This window comes from Hemiscyllium ocellatum, chromosome 5, assembly GCF_020745735.1.
Source record: "Hemiscyllium ocellatum isolate sHemOce1 chromosome 5, sHemOce1.pat.X.cur, whole genome shotgun sequence".
Taxonomy (NCBI): domain Eukaryota; kingdom Metazoa; phylum Chordata; class Chondrichthyes; order Orectolobiformes; family Hemiscylliidae; genus Hemiscyllium; species Hemiscyllium ocellatum.
In genome coordinates this window covers 69,944,166-69,969,495 of record NC_083405.1, presented here as the reverse complement: position 1 = coordinate 69,969,495, position 25,330 = coordinate 69,944,166, and the positions used below count along the sequence as shown (strand labels likewise).

Sequence of the window (25,330 nt, the reverse complement as noted above, 5' to 3'; positions counted from 1 at the left end):
CCTTGTGGACTGAATATTGATTCCAATAACTTAAAGGCTTGAACTCTCTCATGTCCTATGCCCCAACTCTACACACCAGACCTTGTTATCACATGGTCTGCCATTACACACTACCTATTGTTAGCCACTTACAGTTTTTGTTAACACCTATTCCCCCTTCCCAGCCAGATCATTATCTATTCCTTTGTCCAACTGTTCCTTTCTCTCTTTGGGCTCCTTCCCTACCTATTGTTTACTCCTTATCCCCTCCCCCCACCCTATCTTCTTATAAACTAACATTTTCCTAGATCCCATCAGTTCTGAGGAAGGGTCACCAGACCCGAAATGTTAATTCTGATTTCTCTTCGCAGATGCTGCCAGACCTGCTGAGCTTTTCCAGCAAATTCTTTTTTTGATACTATATTAGCTGTTGAGCTGCAAAAATAAAATCACAAGTGTTAAAATATTTAAATTGATCAGAATCTTCTCCCTGGAACCTTCCAGATTTTGGTCAGAGGACAATCTACTCATTTGAATTGATGGAACCATCTGTGAGTTAAGTCAACAAATCTGTCTGCTCACAATCAAAGAAATCAACAACATTAATCTTCATCCCATGCATGAACCTTTTTTATCCAATCTCAACTAAAGAAGAAATTGAATATATTTAGTAAATTAGCAGTTTTATCAAGTGCAGTGTCTCAAAAGATTTGCATGTGATTTTCTTATTGGTATATAGTTGTATATCTGGTGCTGTTAACTGTAACTTTAACAGAGATATTAGCACTGACCATTTTGAAAATATTTCATCTTTCTTAAAACTATAGGCAAAACGATCGATTTATTCCCACCTGAGTACCCTGGCAGATTTTGCAATTGAAATGTTTGATGTTCTAGATGAAATCAACTATCAATCATACAATGACTTTGTCTTAAGAGTTGGTAAGTAGTTGTCTTAGAATCAATAATGATAATTTACTTTGTAATTAAGTGAATAAATCTCTGTAATATACATTACTAACATTGTCTATTTTTATGACTTTGTATATAGAAATGCTCAAATAGATTCTTTTCTTTTATGGATTAGTCATAAATGCAATGTGCAGCATGAATTTAAAAGAACCACCTGCTTGGCAGTTTAAAAAGAAACATTATGAAGTGTCATAGAAAAAGATGAAACTATAGACATCCATTCAATTTCTCCTGAAATGTAACAAATGAAAAGCAATTGCAAACTATTAATCTTCTGTTGAGTAAATTTATAAATTTCCCTTGAGTTGTGAAAGGGAGCAGTTCCAACTGGATTGCCATTTCAATTTGCTAGCCAATGATTCTTTCTGGAAAGAACGAGTGTTTAACTGCATGTGCATATCTCTGTTGGGTGAAGCTCAATACAATGCTGAGCCCTACATTGTCAAATTGCATGCCAGCAATCATTGTCAATGAATTTTCTTTGCATTATCCCTAATTTATCACAAAGAAAGTGAGCACCAAGCATCTAATATGGCTGACAGCACACATTCCTTCACACCATATTGAAAGGAGCAAGTCCCATCTTATTGAATTAATTTGTTGTTAAATATCCAGAAATAGATCCAGAAATATGTTAAATAATGGGTAACATGCTTGTTAAAGGATTTTTTTGCAACATTGGAGCGCCTATCTCCCGACTAGCCAATTTCTCATAAACACTTTGCACTAACAACCAAAGAGGACACTTTAGCAGCACCACTTAAAACACTACTACAGGCAAAAATAAGCCCAGACTAGTTGTACCAGTCAGCAGAATTTAATTTCTTCAGCTTGATAACATTATGGTGAAACCCGTCTTGTGCTAACTCCAAGATTAATACATCCTTCCTGGGGTATAGTGTCCAAAGCTGAATGGAGTACTAAAGATGCAGTCTGACTAGAACTTAATCACGTAGAAGGTAATGTCCTATTTGCTATTCATTGTTGAATTCATTGAAGGTAGAAGGAAGAAGTTTATTGTAAGTGGGAAATTCTAATCTGCCCCACCCAAACCGCCCACGTTCAATACAGAGGACTGAGAGAAGTCTAAAATGAAATATTACCTTTATTTGTTTGGTTTTTGAAATCACAGATTTGGCACTCCTTAAAGCTCAGTCTTCTAGGCAACTGCCTAGTTTGTCTACATTGTCGATTTGGCCCTACAAGTTAATATGAATATTAATGCTTAACACCGTAAAATTCCTCCCAACTAATTTAGACATTTGCTGGTCAAAGAATCCAAATTTTATTTTCTTGATTGACTGATAGATAGATAGATAACTTACAGTGTGGACACAGGCCCTTTGGCCCAACAAGTCCCACCAAAGCACAACCCACCCAGACCCATTCCCCTACATTTACCCCTTCACCTAACACTGTGGGCAATTTAGCATGGCCAATTCACCTAACCTGTACATTTTTGGACTGTGGGAGGAAACGCAGACACAGGGAGAATGTGCAACTCCACACAGACAGTGGCACTGAGAGGCAGCAGTGCTAACCACTGTGCCACACTGAGAAGATAGTGAAAATCTTGCTCTTTTCTTGGAAAAATTATCTGGAAAAGTTAGGGGTGCGGCATGGGGGCTCAATATTTGACACTGCTTCAGCGCACTGGGACCTGGGTTTGCTTCCAGCCTCAGATGACTGCACATTCTCCCCATGTCTGCATGGTTTTCCTCTGGGTGCTTCAGTTTCTTCCTGCAGTCCAAAGATGTGTAGATTAAGTGGATTGACCAAACTGTAATTGGATTAGTGGTGCTGGAAGAGCACAGCAGTTCAGGCAGCATCCGAGGAGCAGCAAAATCGATGTTTCGGGCAAAAGCCCTTCATCAGTAATGCTGTGCTCTTCCAGCACCATGAATCCAGAATCTGGTTTCTAGCATCTGCAGTCATTGTTTTTACCAAATTGTAACTGTCCATAGTGTTCAGGGATGTGTAGCTAGGTGGATTGGCCATGGGAAATTTGGGGTTATGGGAGCATGGGTTTGAATGGGATGCTCTTCAGATGGACACTGCTGATTCATTGGGCCGAATGACCTCCTTCTGCACTGTCGGGGTTCTATGCTTAAATGCATCTGAGAAGAATGTAATATTGCAGATTGTAGTTGTTCTGTAGAGTGTGAGGTCCAGAAGGTATTTGTATCCCTATTCAGTGTGTTTTTTTTATGTCTTTATATTGTTTTTGTTGGAAACCACATTTGGCCAAAAATAATATGCTACAAGAAATTAGCTTTATTTCATTTGCCTTTGAAGGATCTACTGTCACTGTCTGCCTGTTTTTGGTAGCATTTATTTTCTTAAGGCTTGTAAAATTAAAGTTGAACATTCAGATTTTCAACACAACATTCTTGTGTCTTTCCACCACTGCAGGTATCAATGTCGGACCTGTAGTGGCAGGTGTGATTGGAGCAAGGCGGCCACAATACGACATCTGGGGAAACACTGTAAACGTTGCCAGCAGAATGGATAGTACGGGGGTTCAAGGCAAAATTCAAGTTAGTAATTTGCTCTTACAAAGCACTATTGGAAATTCAGAATTGAATACATGTGTTCTCTTGATTCATACTTTTTTGAAATCTAGGGAGAATGTTTCCTCAATAAGGTATGTTTTTTAACCCTCAACCTTTTTTTTATTTTGTCTCATTCATCTCAGTACTATAAATAATAAAATCTCCATATTTTAAATATCACCGAAAAGATAAACATGTTGCCAAAACTTTATGTCTTGTGTATGTCAGGACAAACGCAAGGATGCCAAGCTTTAAACAATTTCAATAATCAACGCGACAAGAGAAAAGGTGTTGATTGGTCGATAAGTCAATTTTAATTGGCTGGGCATTGCCATGAAAAGGTGATGTGGAACTCTCGGCTCCTTTAACTTCCTGGTCAGGGTTTACATCTTGCAGTCAGTTCTTCTATAACGGGATAGTTGCATTCTTGTGCAACCCTGCATTATAGAAAAGTTGCACTTTAGAAACAGTGCTTAAAGTGTTGGTGATGTAATCACATTACAGCCAACACACGTTTTAAGTGTTTGCTCTTTAGAAACAGCATCCCCAATTCGTCAATCATGTTACAGTGAATTTGCATTGGCAAAACACGCATTCTAGCAGAGCGACTTGTACTGTCAGTTACCAATTTGCTACTCTTAGTACCAATAATTTATAAAATCGCATAACAGTCTAAATGTCCACATGTGGAATAGTTGGTGTTTGACAATAAATGCTGAACTTAAGTGTAGGCACCTTGCAGAATGAAAACTGTTTCTGGAAAACAGAACATTATGCTGATTCCAAGAATATATTTCTTACTCATACTCTTCAACCACCTCATATAGAACTTTTGTTTCTAAACATAAATGTGTCCATTGTCCTCAAATCCCCTAATGCATAATACCTTTGAAATCAATGTCTTGGCCCCTTTCAGATTCCAGAATATACCTATCAATTCTTTCTATGTTATTTCTATTACTCTTAATATTTACTTGACTCACATTAACATTTTAAGAAGGAGCCCTTTTACTTTTTGATTTGTTTACCTGTTCCCATTGCCTTACCACTTTAAATGTTCCAATGGATACACCCTGTTTGGAAGGACTAATACCAGTAAGTTTTACCTTACCTTTAGTGCAACTCCTATCAGTTGATTAACGTCTTCCTTTCTCAGGAATTATATAGTGTCCTAAAAATCAAATAAACTTTATTTTTATACCATCACTTAGTTGCTATATTTCCATTATACTTTTTTTGGCAGCAGGAGAAATTGTAAAATTGATACCACTGAACTCTTGATCTTTAATGTGACTTCACTTTCTCAAGGTTGATCTGAGTTATACTACCTTACTTTTTGTTGTACGGTTGATTTGTAAATGTACCACAGTTTTTATATTACCATTTCAGAAATTCTTCCATTGGTAATCTTGTCAATATTTTTCATGGTTAATTCTTTGAACTGTGAAGTGACCATCTTCTGAAACATGTTTAACAGGAATCTTTCCTCTCATATTTTGGTGTGTAGCTATAGGGTCTGCAACTAGTTATATCTCTGCACAAATTGCAAGCCTCACATATACATATCCAAGAACATCTGTACTTTCAAGTTTGCTCACACCCTGGGTGCCATGCACATCATGAATTCCCTCTCCCACTGCTACATCATCTTATTTGTACAGATAGTCTGAATTTCTGGTGATATTACCTTGCGTTGGTGTGCGTTTAACAATAAAATAAGTGGCTTTGAATTTCTTTCACATCATTCAGATCATATTAATACTAATATAGAAGGGTGAAATTTTCTCTTTTGTTCAGTTTTAAACTATTGTGATTTATTTTTACAGAATCATGCGAAGTTTCAGCACAGAAAGAGATCATTTAGTCCATTTTGTTTGCACTAGCTGGATAAACTAGTTGCCCATTGTTAACCCACTAATCTAGCTGTCCATTCCAATCCATTACTGTGCTGTTAACAGTGCTTCAGGTGCAGATCAGCTACTTTTAAAACAGTTGATGGCTTGCTCTTCAACCGCCAAGTGAGTTACAGAAACCCACCTCCCTCTAATGAAAACTTCTTTTCTGAATGTCCTCTCTAATTCTTCTGTCAATCACCTTAAATCTGTGCCCTTGGTGACTGGCCTCTCCACTAGGCAAAGTAGATCTTGCCTGTCCACTGTATCCAAGCCACTCATTATTTCGTTCACCTCAAATGAGGTTTAAAAAAAACTCTAGACCATTTATTTTTCCTCATGGCTACAATTATTTTGTAAATATTCTGCCAAATTTCTTGTTTAAGTTTCTCTGTAATTTCTGTCAAACGATACACTACATACCAGCTGTGGTCTAACCAGCATCTTTTATAGGTCCAGCATTAAATCCCTGCTTCAGTATTCAGTACGATGCCCAGTGAAGGAAAGCTTTCCATTTGCTTTCTCTATTGCCTTATTTACCTGTCCTGCCACCTTCAGGAACCTGTGAATAGGCACTTCAAGGTCTCTCACTTGCTCCACTGTTCCAATATCCTCCCAGTTATTGCACATTCTCTTGCTTTGCTTGTTCTGCCCAAATGCATAACTTCACACTTCTCCAAACTGAATTCTATTTGTCACATTTCCACCAAAAATCAACCAAATCAAACCTCAGTCAACTCCTTCCCTGTCAACTACATGGTCAATTTTTGTGTATCTATAGACTTCCTAATCAAATTTCCTTCCACATTCAACTCTATACCATTAATATGTGCCCCAAACAGTAAGACACTCAACAAAAATCCCATGGAATGCAACTAGAAACTTACCTTTATTTCTTGTAATTTAGTAAATTTGGATCAAACTGTCTACATTCCCCTCAATTTTTATTCTAATTCTTCTGTTATTCTGCCATGTGGAACCTTTTGAAATGCCTTCCTAAAATCCATGTAGATAATGTCCACGACACAATTCTCAAAAATTTTGTTTTCTACTTGCTCAAAAAGAATAAGCTTTTAAGACATGACTTCCCTTAAAATCATGCTAATTACCCCAGATTATTCCATGCCTTTCTCAGTAAGTGTTAATCCTCTTGCTATTGTTTCTAGTAATTTGCCCACTACCAAGAAAACTGATTGGCCAAAAAATACATGGCTTACCTCCTTTTTAAAAATAAAGGTACAACATTTGCAGACCACAAGTCCTATAGTATTTCATCTGTGCCCAGTGAAGATGGCAAAATGATGCATCCATTTTTTCATCCTTAGATTCCTTTAAAAGTTTCGGGTCCAGCCATGGTAATTTATTCACCTTCAAGGTTTCAGTCCCTCTGATACTTTCCTTCTCTTTATGTTTAATCATCTAATATTTCACACTCCATTAACTACAATGTCTGCAGTAACACACTGTTTTGTAAAGACAAAGAAATCATTAAAAGCCCTGCCCAAATATTTTGAAGTGAGACACAAATTACCATATAGACTTCTGAGAGCCCCTGCCATTCCCTTTCTCATCCTTATGCTTATAATGTACTGATCAGTTACGTTTGAATTTTTCTTACTTTTACATTTCCTGACTTTGCTGTCCTAATTTCCCATTTCACTTCACCCTGTATTTTCTATATTCCTCTAACCTTCTTAATGGAAGGAAGTTTTGCATTTCGAAATTGACATTAGCTCAATTGTTCTGCTTTGTCTTACCCTGGATGCTTCTATAGAGCTAGGTGGCTTTTGGTTTGACAATACCACTTTTTTGTTTGTCTTCCTGAGGACACATATACCCTATGTCATTAGAATCATGTTTTTGAATGCCTCCCATTGATTTGTCATTGACATTCCTTCAAATAGCTGTAGCTAGTGCACTTTTGCAAGATCATCCCTCAACTTTGTAAAAGTTGTGTTCCCCTAATTTAAAACTTTTACTTCTGTTCTATCTTCCAGTAATGATGCTAAATCAATTGTATTATGATGACTATTGCAAAAAAAATCATGGAATGCTATTTCATTCACCAGCACAGCTTCACCTTTGAAGGCAAAGTCTAAAATTGCACTGTGTCTCATTGGGTTTGTTATGTGTTAGTGAAAAAAAATTTCTTTTGAATGAAGTTCAAGAGTTTTCTATTTTTCACACTATTCGTATCCCAAGCAAACTTTGGGTAGTTGAAGTCCCCAAGTATGACTGTTTTGCTGTTTTTAAACTCTTACAAGTCAGTCCCACTATTTGGGGATCTAAAGCTCCTGCCTTGAATTGTTGCTGACCGTTTTTTTCTGACCATCTTTTTCTGACCATCTTCTTGCTTTATTCCCTTGTTGACTATTAGAAAGGCACCCAATTTTGAGGATTGCTGAGAAGGTGTGGAGTCTAAACCATGCACCCAATACCTCTGATGCAGGCAGCAATTGCTACTAAACATCTTGTTTTCATTTAAGGACAGAAAGTAAGGACTGCTAAGAGAGGCTTTCTAAATATTATTTTTGGCCAAATGGTCCCCAAAATCATTTGTCTCTCAGGCTTAATGCACTTATTTCAGGATAGGACTTAGCCAATTAATGGTGGGACCTTGGGTAGCGTTGTAAAACAGAGGAACATATAGGTTCAGGTGCATAATTTATTGAAGTTGGCTTCACATATAGACAGTGGTTAAAAAGACATTTAGCCCACTTGCCTTCATTGCTCATTCCTTTGAGTACAGGGATAGGTGTTGGGAAGACATGTTGAGGATATAAGAACACTGGGGAGTCTAGATTAGAGTGGCACTGGAAAAGCACGGCAGGTCAGGCAGCATCCAAGGAGCCGGAAAATCAACGTTTCGGCAAAAGCCCTTCATCAGGATGTGCCCAAAACGTCAATTTTCCTGCTTCTCAGATGCTGCCTGACCCTGCTGTGCTTTTCCAGTGCCACTCTAATCTTGACTCTGATTTCCAGCATCTGCAGTCCTCACTTTTGCCTAGGAGGACATTGGTGAGGCCTCATCTGGAGTGCTAAGGCAGTTCTGGTTGCCTAGTTATAGAAAATATATCACTAAGCTGGAGAGGATTCAGAAGAGACTTAGCAGGATATTGCCAGAAAGAGAAGGTTTGGGTTATAAAAAAAGGCTGGATAGGCTGGCACTTTTTTAACTGGAATGTGGAAGGTTGAGCGGTGTACTTATAGATGTTTATAAAATCATGAGGGGCATAGATAGGATTAATGGTCGGTGTCTTTTTCCTAGAATGGGGGATTTCAAGACCAGGCATAACATTTTTTTAGGTGAGAGGAGAGAGATTTAATAAGATATTTGGGGCTTTTTTTTTACACAGTGACTCAAATATAGAATAAACTTCCTGAGGAAGTGGTGAATGTGAGCACAATTACAATGTTTAAAACATTTGGATAGGTATGTAAATAAGAAAGATTTGGAGGGATACGGACCAGAAGCAGGTATGCGGGATTAGTTTAGTTTGTGATTATGTTCAGCATGGACTGGTTGGACCGAATGGTCTGTTTCTGTGCTGTACGACTCTGTGACTACAAGGCCCTTCAGGAAAACAGACCAGCATCAAGGATATTTTGCACAGAATTGGATAGACCATAACATACAGAAGGAGAATTAGGCCATTAGAGTCTGCTCTGCTGTTTGATCATGCACTCATACATTTCTCAACCCCATTCTTCTGCCTTCTCCCTGCTCCGTAACCCTTGATCATTTTATTAATCAAGAACCTACGCTGTCTCTACACACAATGACTTGGCATCCACAGTATTCTGCAACAGTGAATTCCACAGATTCACCACCTTCTGGCTGAAGAAATTCCCCCTCATCTCAATTCTAAAATGTCACTCCTTCACTCTGAGGTTATGCCCTCCGCTCCTAGTCTCTCCTACTAATGGAAAAGTCTTCACATCCACTCTATCCAGACCTCAGCTGAATGAATTCAACTCATTTGTTTATGGACGTTCTGTTTATGCTGTGTGATAAACGTCCACTTTTGCACGGGTCTTGTGAATGTTTTCGGGGTTACCTGATTATTTGCTGAGGCATGAGTGACTATGAGTTTTTAAAATATGTGTGATGCATAATATGTGCCTGACTTCTAATTCCCAGGTAACAGAAGATGTCTATCGGATGCTCAATAAAAATAATTATGAGCTTGTCTGTCGAGGCAAAGTCAGTGTTAAAGGAAAAGGAGAAATGCTGACATATTTCCTTGAAGGAAAAGTTAATGCAAATCCACAAATAAGTTCAACAAATTTAGTAAGAAAATTATATCCAGATGGAAGAGCGAAACTGGCAGCAAGCTGTCCCTCAGTGTCATCAGTAGCCAGCTTCACAATAAAGGCTGGACTTGGAGCACTTCAGGCATCTACAATGCAAACAAATCAATCTGTACACTATCTTCCACCCATACCAGTTGTTGAGCAAGCATAAGGAATTTTGGCATTAAAAAAATTAAAGCTTAACTTTGAGCTGTTACTTGGGTGGAAATCAGTTAATGATGACAGGATGCACTGATCTCTCCAAGTCGGCATTTGGAAGTCAAACACTGAAAAGAGGAATATTTGCCGAGAGCAATCCCCAGGAGCATGTGGGTCATCAGCGCCAAGAATCGCTATGATCGAACCAAAGATTAAACTTTGGGTATTGTTACGAGTGCAATTCTTGGAGTGAAAATTAAGGGCTAACTATCTGTTAGAAGAAGCAAAGAACTACATTTCGGGAATAGAGAATTATCTTTCTAAATAAAATGAATCTTGGAAGTCTGAATCAATCATAACTAGTTTGTATATTTTACAGTTTCTGCATGTTTTCTAAATGTACAGAACACATTTTCCCACATCATTTTGAGTTCTAAAATTAGTACTCACTTTTACTTCAGTGGTCAATGGATGGTTCTGACATTATGAAAATATCCATATAATATTGCCTTACTTGTGTTCTTTTTCAAATATATATATATATATATATAGCATTTTCAAAGTCTGCCTTTTTCATATCATACTCTGTAAGAATTTATTGTATGTAATGGATTGTGTATGACCTATGAGAAAGCACATGCCAGATGAATATTTCATTAATTTTTATAACAAAGTTTTCCTTATGTAAGCATGACTACTGACATGCTGTAAAAGCTGTAGTATTCCTTCTATTGTTCTGCCTAACACATATCCACATGTATGAAATATCAAAGCTGTAGAACTCCCAGTAATTTTAGGTAACCTTTGCAAGAAGTTTACTGGCAGTTTACAGTAAAAGAGCACTCGCTGAATAATGACAACCTGCCCTTACCATTTGTCCCCAAGCGCCAATACTATTACTCTGTAGCAATAAAACTCAGCTATGACAATATATATTGAACACTGTAGAGATTAAAGGATGCTAGAGGGTTCAACCTGCACTGTTCTGATACTTTCACAACATAGTCAGTAGAGGCATTATATAATGAAGATTGCAGCTCTAAATGTGGGAGAAGCAGGTTGGGGAATAACATTTTTTTCAAACATTGTGGCCTATGTAGTATGTCAGATGTTTTATAGACTATTTATTTTATGCTTTATCACACAAATACAAACACTGCTATGTGTTTTTTTAAAACTGTAATTAGCTTGCTAATTTTCCATATTTAAATACGGGTCGATTTTTATGTGCATCTTGAATATTGTAGAGTATCTTTCAGTCTCTTTTGGAACTGTAAGAATGACCTAAAGAATCAAATACTTGTTCTACCTTTTATGTTAAAAGTGGATAATATTCATGGAAATGTTTAATGTGAACGTAAATTTCTAATTATAACTTTTATACTGAGTGTTTGCACTATTATAATTTCTTCTGAGTCATAAAAAAGTAAAGAAAAATGATTTGAAGAAAAAATATTTTTGTTTCTGTGCATTATAAGTATTCGCAATAGTAACTTTTATTAATGTTATTTTATTAATGTATCACCTTCAATTTTACTTCAAAGTGCAGAATGTTTCAATTATGAATTTGGGTTAGATGACTTCAAGTTGTCTTCTATTGTGTGTCTCTTATATTGTTATCTTAGACATTGCCACCAAGAAACTTTAAAAAAAAATACTGTTCACTGAATATTTGTTCATGGGATGTGTATTTCATTGGCTCGGTCAGCAATTATTGCCCATTCCGAGTTGTATTTGACAAGGTGGTGATGAGCTGCCTTCTTGTACTGCTGCAGTCCATTTGATGTAGGTACATCCATCATGCTGTCCAGAATTTTGACCCAACAACAGTGAAGGAATGGCAATATATTTCCAAATCAGGATGCTGAATGGCTTGAAGGGGAACTTGCAGGTCATGGTTTTTACCATGTATTTGCTTCCCTTGACCTATATTTAGTACTGGTAGTGGTTTGCAAGGTGCTGTCTAAGGTTCTCTAGTGAATTTCAGCAGTGCTGCTACTGAGTGTCGGTGGTGGAGACAGTGACTACTGGTGGATATGATGCCAATCAAGTGAGTTGCTTAGGTCAGGAAGGCCCTAAGCTTCTTGAGTGTTGGAGTATTGGGGAGTATTTTGTCATGCTACTAATATCTGCTTTGTACATGGTGGACAGGCTTGGAGAAGTCAGGAGGTGAGTTGGTCACTACAATATTCCTAAACTTTGATCTGTTTTGTAGCCACTGTATATGCCAACTGAATTGGATTAACTATAGATATATCGAGTGAATCCCATTTAGTCTCCAATGGTGATCCCCAGGCTGTGGATATTTGCTGATCTGCAAAATGTGCATTTGTTATTGTGTGACAAATTATAGTTTAGGAAGAAATCACCAAAAACTGTATTTTACAACATGTTAGCAGTTGTTTTAAGAGAGGCATTATTTCTGTTATTAGAAGTCACTTAAGTCAAATTAAAATTATAATATACATTTTACAAAGATATCAAACATTAATGTATAGGCTCAAAATTATTCATTATTTACCATGAGCCTGGAATATTTATTTAATGTTATGGCATTTTCAGGTGTGGATTTTGGACAGAACTGATTTCTTCCAGGTCATCCTATTGAACTAAGGTCTCCATTCTGGTATTTTACAAGAAGACATTAATACATTAAATACATGAGCAAGAAATTGTGGCAGATGGAGTGTTTGTAGTTATCAGATCATCCCTGGTGAACCAAAAATGATTAATATCTCAGTATTGTCGAAATGATGAAATGCTAAGAGCAATGGAAGCAATCCAAAGAGAATTCTGGATCATATGCACAAAACACAACAATGTACGAGTCAACGCTGAACATCAGCAAATATTTTAATGGACTTTCATGTTAAAGGGGTTACCATGCACTCACTCAACCTCTACAAGAAATATGGAGAGCAGGCAGATCATAATGTCAATCTGCACAGCTATTTTGGAACTCCTAAGCTCATGAAACACACATGTGACACACACAAGCTCATACAGTTAAACATGACATTAAACAGCTTGAAAGATACTACATAAGTGCTACTTAAAAGTATCATCAGCCTAGAAGCTAGTTGATGGTTTATTTATTCTGTCTCTGGCTATAATTTTACATGTTTTTTGTGCTCGCATAATTATTTCAAGTTTTAATAACTTACAGGGAGTGATGTGAAGGCTGCTGAAGCATTTTTAATTTGCTGACTCCAAGTGTTCTACGGAAATCTGTTCTGCTTAATATGGATAGAGAGGTAAGTATTCTGTTTTCAATCGCATATAGCAAAGAGAATTTTGAGGAACAACAAAAGGTAGTAAACTGCTAGAAGAGGGATGAGGAGGAAGTGAGAAGTGCTGTCAACAGATGGCTATAAGCACTCTATCCTTCCTGCCATGGTTTTCTGGGAGGAGTTCTCCCACGTGAATTTCAATAATTCTCAATGTTTGAAATGTATGTTTTACAGAAGGGGTCATCACTGAAATATATTAATTCCCACAACCACAATTCCAACCTCATATGAGAGCAACAGTTGTATTGCCAGTGACTATGAAGATAACTATGACTTTGAATTTTCATCCATCTGTTTCTTCCCACATTGCTGCTGGAGCTATTAACGGCATATTATTATTTACAGTGCACTGCTGCATAAAGGAAACCCCTGAGATTCTCCATACAAAGAAAGATAAACACATTTTGTTCCCTCTTGCCAAAAGTTGGCATGCAGAGGGGGTACAAGAGTTTTGCAAAGTAGTAGGATTTCCCATGAAGCACAGCGTGATTGTATGCACAATACTTTACATGTGCCTAATACTAATTTTGTCATGTCCCTGAATCAAAAGAAACTCCACTACATCAATATTTATCTGGCAAAATTTTGCAGATCTGGCAATAGCTGTGAGCAGAAAGCAAAATTAATTTTTCAAGTCTGATGACTCTTCATCAGAACGTTGATTCTGATGAAGAGTCTCCAAACTCAAAACGTTAACTCCACTTTTTCCCCATAGATGCTGCCAGACCTGCTGAGTTTCACCAGCAATTTTTGTTTTTGTTTCAGAATCCATCGTCTGCAGTGCTTTGTTTTATCTCAAATTTTAGCTGGTGTGCATGACTATAGGCAGCAAATCATACCAATCAGTGCTCACTGTCCTGGGAAAAGTCCCGATACATTCATTCTGCAGCAATCCTCTCTGTCAGTCTGCTATGCCAAATTTATTTTTGACGCTGCAACAAATGAAAGGGTAGTTACAGACTGCCAAAGGGAATCCGCCAACAGACAGCTCCACTCTATAGCTCATGCACAAGAGGGCAATATGCATGCAAGTAGCTATGCTGTCACAAGGAGCTTTTTTGTTATTACTTGATGCAATGAGAGCATCACTGACAAGGGTAGCATTTGCTGCCAAACCCTTGTTGTCCTTGAGAAGGTCACGGTGAGACACTTTCTTAAATCACAACAATTCCAATGCCCGGACCACTCTTGTCAGGCCGTGCAATGGTCAACTGAGCGTATCTTAATGTTTGTGCTAATCTGCTGCAGTTACACAACCTTGCTGTCATAAGGCAACAACTTTTACCACAAACTGAAGTGAGAAGGTTAGGTGTTGGAGAGGGTTTTGGAGGTTAGGGAGAGGGCAAGACAAGAGGAGGAAGGAGAAGGGAGGCTAGAGTTTCGACCACCACCATCTGCCCAACCTGAATATAAATAACTAAAGTGAAAGACCAGTGTCCACAACTCAATTCTATGCTTAAAAACAGTCCTGCACTACTTCCATCACTGATCATCCCATCCACTTTTAGCCACAATATAGAAGTACATCAAATGAACTTTAAATCATACACAGATTAAATATAACCTAACTCATATATATTTTGTGAAAACTTAAATGAATAATCCCCATGGTTCTCTTAACATCTGCCCTGTTTGTGCCTTTAGCTGTCCCAAGGTGTTTCAATGAAGTGCTATTTCATGTGCTGCAGATTTTCAGCAGGTGGCTTTTAGCATGCCTATTATCCACCCCTCACCCTCTCACCTCCTCACCTGGAAGAAATTCAATTGTTCAGTCACCTTTGACTGAATAAAGTTTGCAGATCTAGGAATTTTCCTTGACTCTGCTTCAGGGCTCAAAATATTTTCTTTTCAGTGTTCCTCATGAGACTTGTTTTGATTTTCAGGTTAATTCTTTTCATTCTTCGTATTTGTTTTAAAACATAGGGTATTCTGACTCACATCAAATCAGTATTTGAGTATTTCATCAATATCATAGAATCCCCACCGGTGTGGATGGTGGTCATTTGGCCCATTGAGTCCACAATGCCCCTCTGAATAGCATCTCATCCAGATCCAACTCTCTACCCTATCTCTGTAACACTACATTTACCCTTGTTTCCTTTGTTGTTTCCATTTGTAGGAGAGTCTAGGACAAGAAGATGTTGTCAGAATAAGAGGTTGCATATTTAAAACAGAGATGAGGAGGAATTTATTCTCTCAGAGGATAGTGAATCTGCGAAATTAACACAGAATGCTGTTGATGCTGGGCGATGAAGAATATTCAAGTCTGTGGTAGACAGATTTTTAAACAGTAAGGGAATCAAGGATTGTGGGGGGAAAGCAGGAAAGTGGAGTTGAGGATTATCAGATTAGCCATGTTACCATTGAATGGCAGAACAAACTTGAGCTGAATGAACTTCTACTGTTCCCATGCCACATGCTGTAATAGTCTTCAAACAGAAGTTTATTGTTTTAAAAAAGAATTGAAGAAAGAACAGATGAAACTATTTACTTGTGACACAATTGCACTGATTTTTAAACATTGTGAAAGTACAATCCTATTAATCCCCAAAACAATCTTTTACAAATTGAAAAGAAAAAGAACAGTTTTTCAATAGTATCCAAAATACATCACTGGGACAGCATCCAAAATTACATCTTGTATAATCCCCAAGCTCTTCTTGTACAGTACTCACACCAGAGTAATTCAGAACAAAGGAAGGCAGCTTTTGATGATCTGAAATAAAAACAGAAAATGCTGAAGGAACTCAATAGGTCTGATAGTATCCGTGGAGAGAAAGTAGCATTAACATTTTGAGTCCAATGACCGTTCAAAACATAACAGCATATCTGTTTCTAATAACTCAGTAAGTTTAAGTCGCTCATTACTTATCATATAGAATGGAATTGCAGATAGATTATTTCTGTAACAATTGTACACCCACACCTCAGCTTCTTGCTTTCAATTACTTTGGAAAATAACTGATAGAGTGTTCCATCCATCTCACCCTCTTATAGTAAAACAGTCCCATGTGAATGTCACTGACATCAGCAGCCAGTTCAATAGTTTTGTATAATTTGACGTGGCTAAAACCAGTGCAGTTGCCTGCACAACCTTTACGTTTTCAAAGATAACTTCATACTCTTGTCTCCGTCTCAGTTTTTTCTACAATTCTTTCAACAAGCTTGTTCAACGTGCAACAACAATGCTGAAGTTCAGACTGAACTTGCAAATAACTCACTCATGCCAAAATGGCATAAAATTTCACATTTTGCCTTGGACATAGGAATATCCAAAATAGTGTATACTTTTGCTACTGTAGGTAATACTTGAACTTATCCCACAGTAAGGCCTGAATAAGTTATCTCACTCTCCCCAGAATTACTCTTGGCTAAATTGAAAATCAAATCGCTTTTTTGCAATCAATCAAGCAGTTTAGTCTAGTGGTGTAAACATTCTTTCCAGGTTTTGGATTAAAACAGCCAAATCATCATTATGCTATTTACAATGATACAACCCATTGATTGTTTAATTGATGACTTATTGATCGATTTGTGCATTTTTCATGCCAAACAGTAAGATTTTTCACTGATAAAGTCTATCCAATGTTACCAAAGCCAATATTTCCCAGCAGTCTCAGTTAAAAGCACTTGACAATACCTCTTCAGCAAGTGCATATTTATGACAAACCAAACATGTCCAATTTGGTTGGTACATTTGTCCAGTCTTGGTCTAAGATATGAGTCTACCTTCATTGCCACATTGATTTTATGATGATCAATATAGAAACTTGCCAGTTTTTATTTAACATCAAATAGGTGAGCTCCAGCCATTTGACTTGCTTTAATAATGTCATTCTCCATGAAATTAATTCCTTCCCTAACCTGAGTTAACCTCACTGGATTGAGTTTGCAACGGTATTGCTTCATAGGTAATACACCTCCGACAACAACATTGCAAACTCTAAACAATTTTTCTTGGCTTATTCCTACAAATTGACTTATAATTCTGAAATTCCCTTTATGGGTCACCTTAATGATTTCCTGAAGATAAGATGCAATGCTAATTAATTTTTTAAAGTAACTCTGTGTTTTTCAAGTTGATCATTAGAAAGTTAATATTTGAATTTTCCATTTCAGATTCATTCTCACATGGCTCTGATGTTTCTATTTCACTTTCTGCTTCCTTCACTATCGTAAGCACTTTTTTTTTGACAATAATCACTAACGTAATATATTTTCAACAGGTTAACACGATACACTTGCTGATTTTCTCCTGCATGGAGTATTCACCACAGAATTAATATAATTGAGTTTCTTCTTGATTTGATAATGTCAAGCAAGCTTTGCTTTTATCAGTTTCCCAGAGACAGGAAACAACACTAGTACCTTGTCTACTGCAACAAAAAGTTGAAATTTGGCTTTTTTGTCCGCTCTGTGTTTCAATGTTTGTTCAGCGTCTTTCAAATGTTTCATAGCCACCTCTCATGCATTGGTTAGTTTCTCTCAGAAATGTGAGGCATTGATTTGATGCATTCTTTCTGACCTTTAGTTCATTAACATTTTCTGAATTAATTTAAGTGCTCCTCTTACCACAGGTCCATACATTAATTCAAAAAGACAAATCCTGTGGACTTATTGGGTGCGTCCCCAGTGGTAAATATTCCATTATCTAATCATTAGGACATTAATGGTAATAAGCTCTGATCATAATCTTCAAAGTTTGCTGCCTCTTTCCAATACTCCTGGAGAAATGAAAATTGTTTAATTCTGAAATTTATTATCATTTCTTTAGTGCAAGAAATTACTGTTCTGTGATCTGAAAACCACTTTCACTCCTTGTGTTCCCAAAGTAGGTCATTTCTATTGAGAGTCCTGCACCCAACCACTAGTGAGATGCTCTTCAATTTAGCTGCCTTCTGAAGGAGGTGAAGATGGCTGCAGGAGAAACAATGCTGATGGAAAGCTCAGGAGCAGCAGCGAGCATCCAACTCAGAGTGAAGTCACAGCAGTAGGGCCCTCAGGATGTATGGGGGTGGGGGGGGAGGGAATCCTCTGGAGGAATTGTTCAGCCCTGGCTCCATTTCCTGGATTGAGCAAGGAACAGTGTTGACCCAGGTTCTGTATGCCATGGGATACTATGCCATGGAATCATGCTGCTGGAGTGGGGTCTGAGGGCTTGGATTGGGATCAATCATTTCCCCTTGGTTGTGGAAGGTGACAGCTACTTTGAACTCCTGTGCTACTGGAACCTTCCAGAAATCAGTGTGTGTCCTGTGTGGGATCTCTGTCATGTGCCCATGAATACATCAGGACAGTGATGATGCCATCATACTGGTTCATTTTGTTCTTCAATGCTGAGGTCAGTGCTGCGTCTGGGCAGTAAGATTCAAGATCATAATTGGGATTCCCCAGATAGGGCTTGCCATCAACTGTACACATGTGGCACTGAGAAAGCTGTATCACAACGGTATAGAATTCATCAACAGGAAGAGGTTTCATTAGATTCATATTCATGTGATCTGTGACATTGGTGAGTTCAAGGATCCATGAGGGAGATCAATATAAATGATTAGGGCATCATTTTTATAATTAGCCAAGAGTTAGAGCAGTTTTTTTTTTCTCTTTTACTTGGAGAGAAGGACTATGTTGATTTTGTGGCAGGGCTTAGCCCTTGCATTCTGGTTTTCTTTATTTTGAATGTGTTTTCACTTTGGTGTTTGGTTTGTGAGAAAATACATCTTTCCAGATGAGCTGTTCGCGTTTGGGTAGCATGGCCCTTTGTGGGTGACTAGGTCTCTGTAAAGATTGAACACCTGTGTGTGTGCTGGGAGGTGAGCAAATGCTGTAACGTGGAGTGGACTCTGCCTTCGGGAGGGAACCAAACCTCCGTGAGTTAACTCCACCTTTACAATGCATGGTGTTCCTAAGAATGGGCCTGGTTCTCAGTGGATTGACCAGGCCTCCATGGAGACTGAACATCTGTGTGCGTGCAGCAGGATGTGTGTTTGCTACCTTCAGGAGTGGACTCTGCCCTCAGTTGTAGACTCTGTTTTTGGCAATGGACTCTGCATATTGGAGTGGATTCTATTTCTGACAGTGCAGTTTGTATACTGGAATGGACTCTCTTCCTGGGAATGGACTCTACATTTGAAGAGAAGTGTTAATGGAAATATACTCTATACCAGAAGGGACTCTATTTGTGGTAATTGACTCTATCTTCTGCTTGTAGGGTTTATCACTTGCACTGTCTTGTGTGTCCCTGGATCTGGCAGTCCATACTGTGAGCTGGGAGGGTCATAGGTCATCCTGAAAGCTGTCTCTCCAAGCTACTGGGGGTGTCTGTTTTCTTATCTAATTGGACTGTCTTATACGTATTTGTGACTGCTACTTTAATGATGACTGAAAGTGGAATTTGAGGATTGTCCTCATTTTCCTGAAAACTGCTTCAATGGTGGGGTTGAGGTTTGGCTTTACTGCCCTTCCCCCAGTATACACAGAGGAATCTTGGTTATCCAAATGAGATGGGCGGGCACTATTTTGTTCGGATAATTGATTATTCAGTTAATTGATTTCCTCAGGGGCTCAGAGTTTTCTGTGATGTCCGTTCCCTGTCAGGAGACTAGACAGCAGCACACTGTGTGCTAGACCCTAACTGCCTGCCCCCAACCCCATCTGCTCCCACCTGCGCCCCCCTCCGTCCACTCCCACTGCCCTGCCCGCCCCCAAACTTGTCCACTCCAACCATGTCCCCAACCCCGTCGGCACCCACCCATGCCCTCTCCTAACCCCGTCGGCTCCCACCCGTCCCAACCCCATCCACTCACACCCCGCACCCTGTCTGCCCCTAACCTCGTCGGCTCCCACTCCACCCCAAACCCTGTCCACCCGTGGGCCTGGTTCTTTATGGATGGGCCAAGCCTCAATGGACACTGAACACCAGTGTATGGTGGGGGTGTGCATTTGCTGCCTTCAGGAGTGGACTGTGCCCTTGGTTGTGGACTCTATTTTTGGCAATGGACCCTGCAGATTTTAGCGGACCCTACTTCTGACAATACAATTTATTGCCTAGAGAGGACTCTGTTCCTGGGAATGGATTCTACATTTTGAAGCAAATGGTTTATGGTTATGGACTCTATACCAAAGGGGTCTGTTTATTGGTAATTGACTCTGACTCTGTCTTGTTGTTTGTTGGGAAAGCAAATCTTAGCAGGACTTATACACTTAATGGTAAGGTCCTAGGGAGTGTTGCTAAACTAAGAGACCTTGGAGTGCAGGTTCATAGCTCCTTGAAAGTGGAGTCGCAGGTAGATAGGATAGTGAAGAAGACGTTTGGTATGCTTTCTTTTATTGGTCAGAGTATTGAGTACAGGAGTTGGGAGGTCATGTTGCAGCTATACAAGACATTGTTTAGACCACAATTGGAATATTGCGTGCAATTTTGGTCCCCTTCCTATCGGAAAGATGTTGTAAAACTTGAAAGGGTTCAGAAAAGATTTACTAGGATGTTGCCAGGGTTGGAGGATTTGAACTATAGGGAGAGGCTGAACAGGCTGGGGCTGTTTTCCCTGGAGTGTCGGAGGCTGAGGGGTGACATTATAGAGTTCAAAAATTATGAGGGGCACTGATATGATGAATAGGCACAGTCTTTTCCCTGGGGTCATGGAGTCCAGAACTAGAGGGCATAGGTTTAGGGTGAGAGGGGAAAGATATAAAAGAGACTAAGGGGAACCTATTTCATGCAGAGGGTGGTATGTGTATGGAATGAGCTGCCAGAGGAAGTGGTGGAGGCTAGTACAATTGCAACATTTAAGAGGTATGTGGATGGGTATATGAATAGGAAGTGTTTGGAGGGACATGGGCTGGGTACTGGCAGGTGGGACGAGATTGGGTTGGGAAATCTGGTCGGCATGGACGGGTTGGACTGAAGGGTCTGTTTCTATGCTGTACGTCTCTATGACACTCTGACCTGCACTGTCTTGTGTGTCCCTGGGTCTGGCAGGCCTCAATGTGAGCTGGGAGGGTCATAGGCCATCCTGAAAGCTGTCACCCCAAGAGCCAGAGGGTGGGTAGGCTGCCCTGTGCACTGGAAGGTGGATCGGCCATCCTGACGCCGGTTGCCCTCGGAGCCGGAAGGTGGGTAGGTTGTTCTGAGTGCTGCCATCCCGTGTAGAGATAATCAGGACAGGCTGTGTTAGACATGGTCAGAAGGTGTGTCAGAGTGGTCGCCCTCTCATTTATCTCTCAGCCCTCTTGGGCCACAAGTCTCAATCCTGATGAAGGCCCAAAACTCAGATTCTCGTGCTCCTCGGATATTGCCTGACCAGCTGTGCTTTTCCAGCATGATGCTCTTTGACTCCCCTTAGTTGAGGACTAATTCCAAACTTGTTGGCCATAGCCAGTGTGTTACTGTTGTATGTTTTGAGACCTCTTGCTGAACTTGCTGATCACAGTCAGTATGTTGCTGTTCTTCGTTTTTGAGGACTGATTTCTTAGCTGGCTGACCACATACTCAGTGTGTTACTGTTGTATTTCATATCTCACTGGGGTAACTGTTATTCCACTGGCTGGTTGCAATCTGTGTTAGTCTTTTTATTTTCTTTTGTGCAAGGACGATGCTGATTTTGTGGCAGGGCTTAGCTTAGCTTAGTCTTTCTTTTTGCATATGTTTTCTACTTTTTGTATTTGGACTGAGCCCATGTTAGTCAACTGTACTTATCATTTTTTTTAAACTAGAACATTAGAATCTCCTCCGTGAGGACTGACTCTGAGCTGGCTCGTCACATCCACTGAATTATGCAGTAGTAAATAAAGTGCCTTGGTGACAGGATGCTGGCCTCTGTGCAATTATTTCAATTACATTTCTAGTACTTGAACTCTAAGTCTTTGCTGAACTAATCTCTGAAACATATATTTTTTTAAAAATGCACCTTTCACCAAAAGCCCAGAAAACTAAAGTTTTCCACCCACTAGCTCCCACAGCAAAATATCTTCCCACAATTAATTCTGATTAATAGTGAGATCCTTGACAATATGGACCATCTTCCATGTTTCAGTCTCTTAACTTTTGTCATCTATGTCTGCCATGATTATCATCACCTCCAATACGCCAGTTCAGCCTTTGGCCAACTACGGAAAAGAATACCCAAGAAACAGGACCTCTAATGTGTGGTGAAAACAGTGCATTGCTAAAATGCTGAGGTAAACAACTGACTCCTGTGGTAATTAAGTGCTGAGTTTCTAGCTGCATTGGACCTAAGTATAGATCATGAACTTGCACTTGCACTTGCCTGTGCAAGCAAAACTCTGAACCCACCTTTTCTGCATTTAATAAAAGCTGAACTTGTATATCCCAACAACACCAAATGAAATGGAAAATAATAGTGAAATACCATTACCACTACTAGTTTGCAAAACTTCTGGCAAATGGGGTAGCAAATTGGGTTTCTACTCCAAACACCAGTAGAAGCATCACAGGAAAGCAGGGAAGAAATTGTAACTACTGGATTTGGATCCTGGGAGATTTTGGCTCTCGTGCATCCTTTCTTAAAAGAAAGGTCTGGCCATATAGGGATAAATATTTGGTGTGTTGCTTCACAGCAACTAACTAGCAAGCAGAATGCATCTGTGTAGGAGTTAGAGAAACTTTGGCTGGTGTTAATACCAGATTGAATGTTCCAAAACATTCTATGTACAGTGATAAATGATTAGTGCTGTGAATTAAAAAGACCAAATTAGTCAATTATTCTAGGTAGATCTCTGAACTCAAACAGTGTGAGCAACATGAAACGACTAACAGAAACATCATTAGTCATCTTAAATATTGACAAAGTCTTAACTTCTAGAATATTGTTGATTTAAGCTAATCTATTTCAACACTGCTTTAGTGCTGTGTCTAATCAAGAAAATAGGCGAGTTGAGAAGGCCAGAGTTTGGTCCAATTCTAATACCTCAAGCAAAACCAGTGACAGGACGGGGCGAAATTATATTGACCAGGAACTTGCTGGTAAAACAGAGAACTTAACAAAGGCCAACCGGTTTTTGCAGAGGTTAATTCTCTAATCCATAGCAATGTCATTTCAGGTGATGTTCCATTATGGAAGAAAAGGACAGAAACTTCTTGCAAATTCTGAACCCACCTTTTCTGCATTTAATAAAAGCTGAACTTGTATATCCCAACAACACCAAATGAAATGGAAAATAACAATGAAATACCATGACCACTACTGGTTTGCAAAACTTCTGGCAAACTGTTGCAAAGAGGAATTATACCTTAAACTTCACACATATGGCAGTCAAAGCTCCATGGCATTATCCAACCAAAATCCTGGAGGAATTTCACTCCCTCAGTGTCCGGCTTATTTGTAACAACAAGAACCAATCCTTCTACATTTATGCCCACATTCTTAGGAGGATTGTAATGCCCATTGTGTACAATGTGAGAAATTGCAGACCCTTCATTGGCCCACATGATCAGAGATGCACAGAATGGCACCAGTTGTTTTTTTTTAAAAAGTGAGCCCCAGATTATGGAATTGTGCAATGGCTAGAGTCACTGTGGTGCATCCACAAACTATGAATGGCATGTGTAGATAGTCACAATTCTCATATTCCTTTATTTGCTCCATGAAATCATCTCCAGGGCTGCCTCATGAATGAGAAGGGATTCTCCCTAACGATACCAGTGTTGAAACCTCAGACTGATTCCAAACTGAGTTACAATGCAGTCCACTCTTGCCATCATAGAACAGATCATTGGCCTTCTCAACGTGTAATTTTGTTGCTTGGGTCACACAAGAAAATCACTGCAGTACTCACCAGACCAGGTCTCCAGAATAATAATTGTCTGTTGTATCCTGCATAACCTAGGTCAACAATGGAATGAGAACGGAGAAGAGAACAAGATGGACTTGCCAGGCCTTTCCCTAAATGAAGAAAATGGGGAATCTGATGGAAGAACTGAAAGAGCCAATGGTAATAATAATGCTGAGAAAGCCAGGCACAACAGTGGCAGGAGGTGGACAGGCCTGCAAGAACCTGATCGCAACTCGTATTGAGGCTAAATGACTTAGCATTTCTATAAAGAAGTAGGAGGGATAAGGTATTGAGACAGGCAGTCAGCAGCATTTTGAGGGGTAGGTGAGCAGAGGACCCTGTGACAAGTAGTCAGCAATTCCGAGAGGAGCTTAGTATTGAACAGATACTGACTGAAACCTCCTTAGTGAAGATGGTTTGGATGGACTCATTTTTGTCAGGTGTGTTCAGGAGGGTTTCCTTACTCAGTATGTAGACAGGCCAATGAAGGGAGAGGCCATTTTGTATTTGGTGCTCAGCAATGAGCCAGGGCAGGTGTCAGATCATGTGGTGGGAGAACACTTTGGTGACAGTGACTACAACTGTCTCACATTTACCATAGTCTTGGAGTTGGAAAGGAGCAGTTACCAAGGGAAGATATTTAATTGGGGAAAAGGAAATTATGACGTTATCAGACAGAAGTTGGGAAATACAGATTAGGATCAATTGTTCTCACAGAAAAGGCACAGCAGATATGTACAGACTATTTAAGGAGCAGTTGTTGAGAGTGATGCACAAATTTGTTCCTCTGAGACAGGTAAGAAGGGGTAAGATTAAGGAGCCTTGGATGACGAGAACAGAGGAGCTTCTCATCAAAAGGAAGAAGGCAGCTTATATAAAGTGGAGGAAATAAGGATCGAGCACAGTTTTAGAGGATTTATAGGCTTGCTAGAAAGGTACTCAGGAATGGACTGAGGAGAGCCAGGAGGGGGCACGAAAAAGGCTTAGCAGGAAGAATTAGGGAGAACCCAAAGGCATTTTACACATACGTGAGGAATAAGACAATGATCAGGGAGAAGGTAGGGCCAGTGTTTGGAGTCTGAGCAGTTAGGGAAAGCCCTAAATTAGTTTTTTTGCATCGGTTTTCATGAAGAAAAGGGATCTTGTTTTGAATGAGAACTTTGAGGAGCTGGGAAACAGGCTTGACCAGATCAAGAGTGATGAAATTGATGTGCTGGAAATTTTGGCAAACATTATGATTAAGAAGTCCCCAGGGCCAGACCAGATTTATCCCAGGCCGCTCCGGGAAGAGAGAAAGAAGGTTGCTAAGCCGCTGGCAAAGATCTTTGCTTCCTCACTCTCCATGGGAGTCGTACTGGAGGATTGGAAGGAGGCGAATGTTGTTCCTCTTTTCAAGAAG

General features: G+C 39.4%; 1 protein-coding gene across 1 annotated transcript in view; it reads left to right on the top strand.

Moving 5' to 3' along the window:
• The window catches only part of LOC132816069 (adenylate cyclase type 1-like), a 294,971-nt gene extending 285,023 nt beyond the window's left edge, over nucleotides 1-9,948 (top strand). Inside the window, exons 18-20 of the mRNA XM_060825498.1 lie at nucleotides 807-921; nucleotides 3,364-3,488; nucleotides 9,537-9,948. Coding sequence (XP_060681481.1) covers nucleotides 807-921; nucleotides 3,364-3,488; nucleotides 9,537-9,860 — 564 coding nt within the window. The 3' untranslated portion in view covers nucleotides 9,861-9,948. The remainder of the gene's footprint in view (nucleotides 1-806; nucleotides 922-3,363; nucleotides 3,489-9,536) is intronic.
• The last annotated feature ends 15,382 nt before the right edge of the window (nucleotides 9,949-25,330 follow it).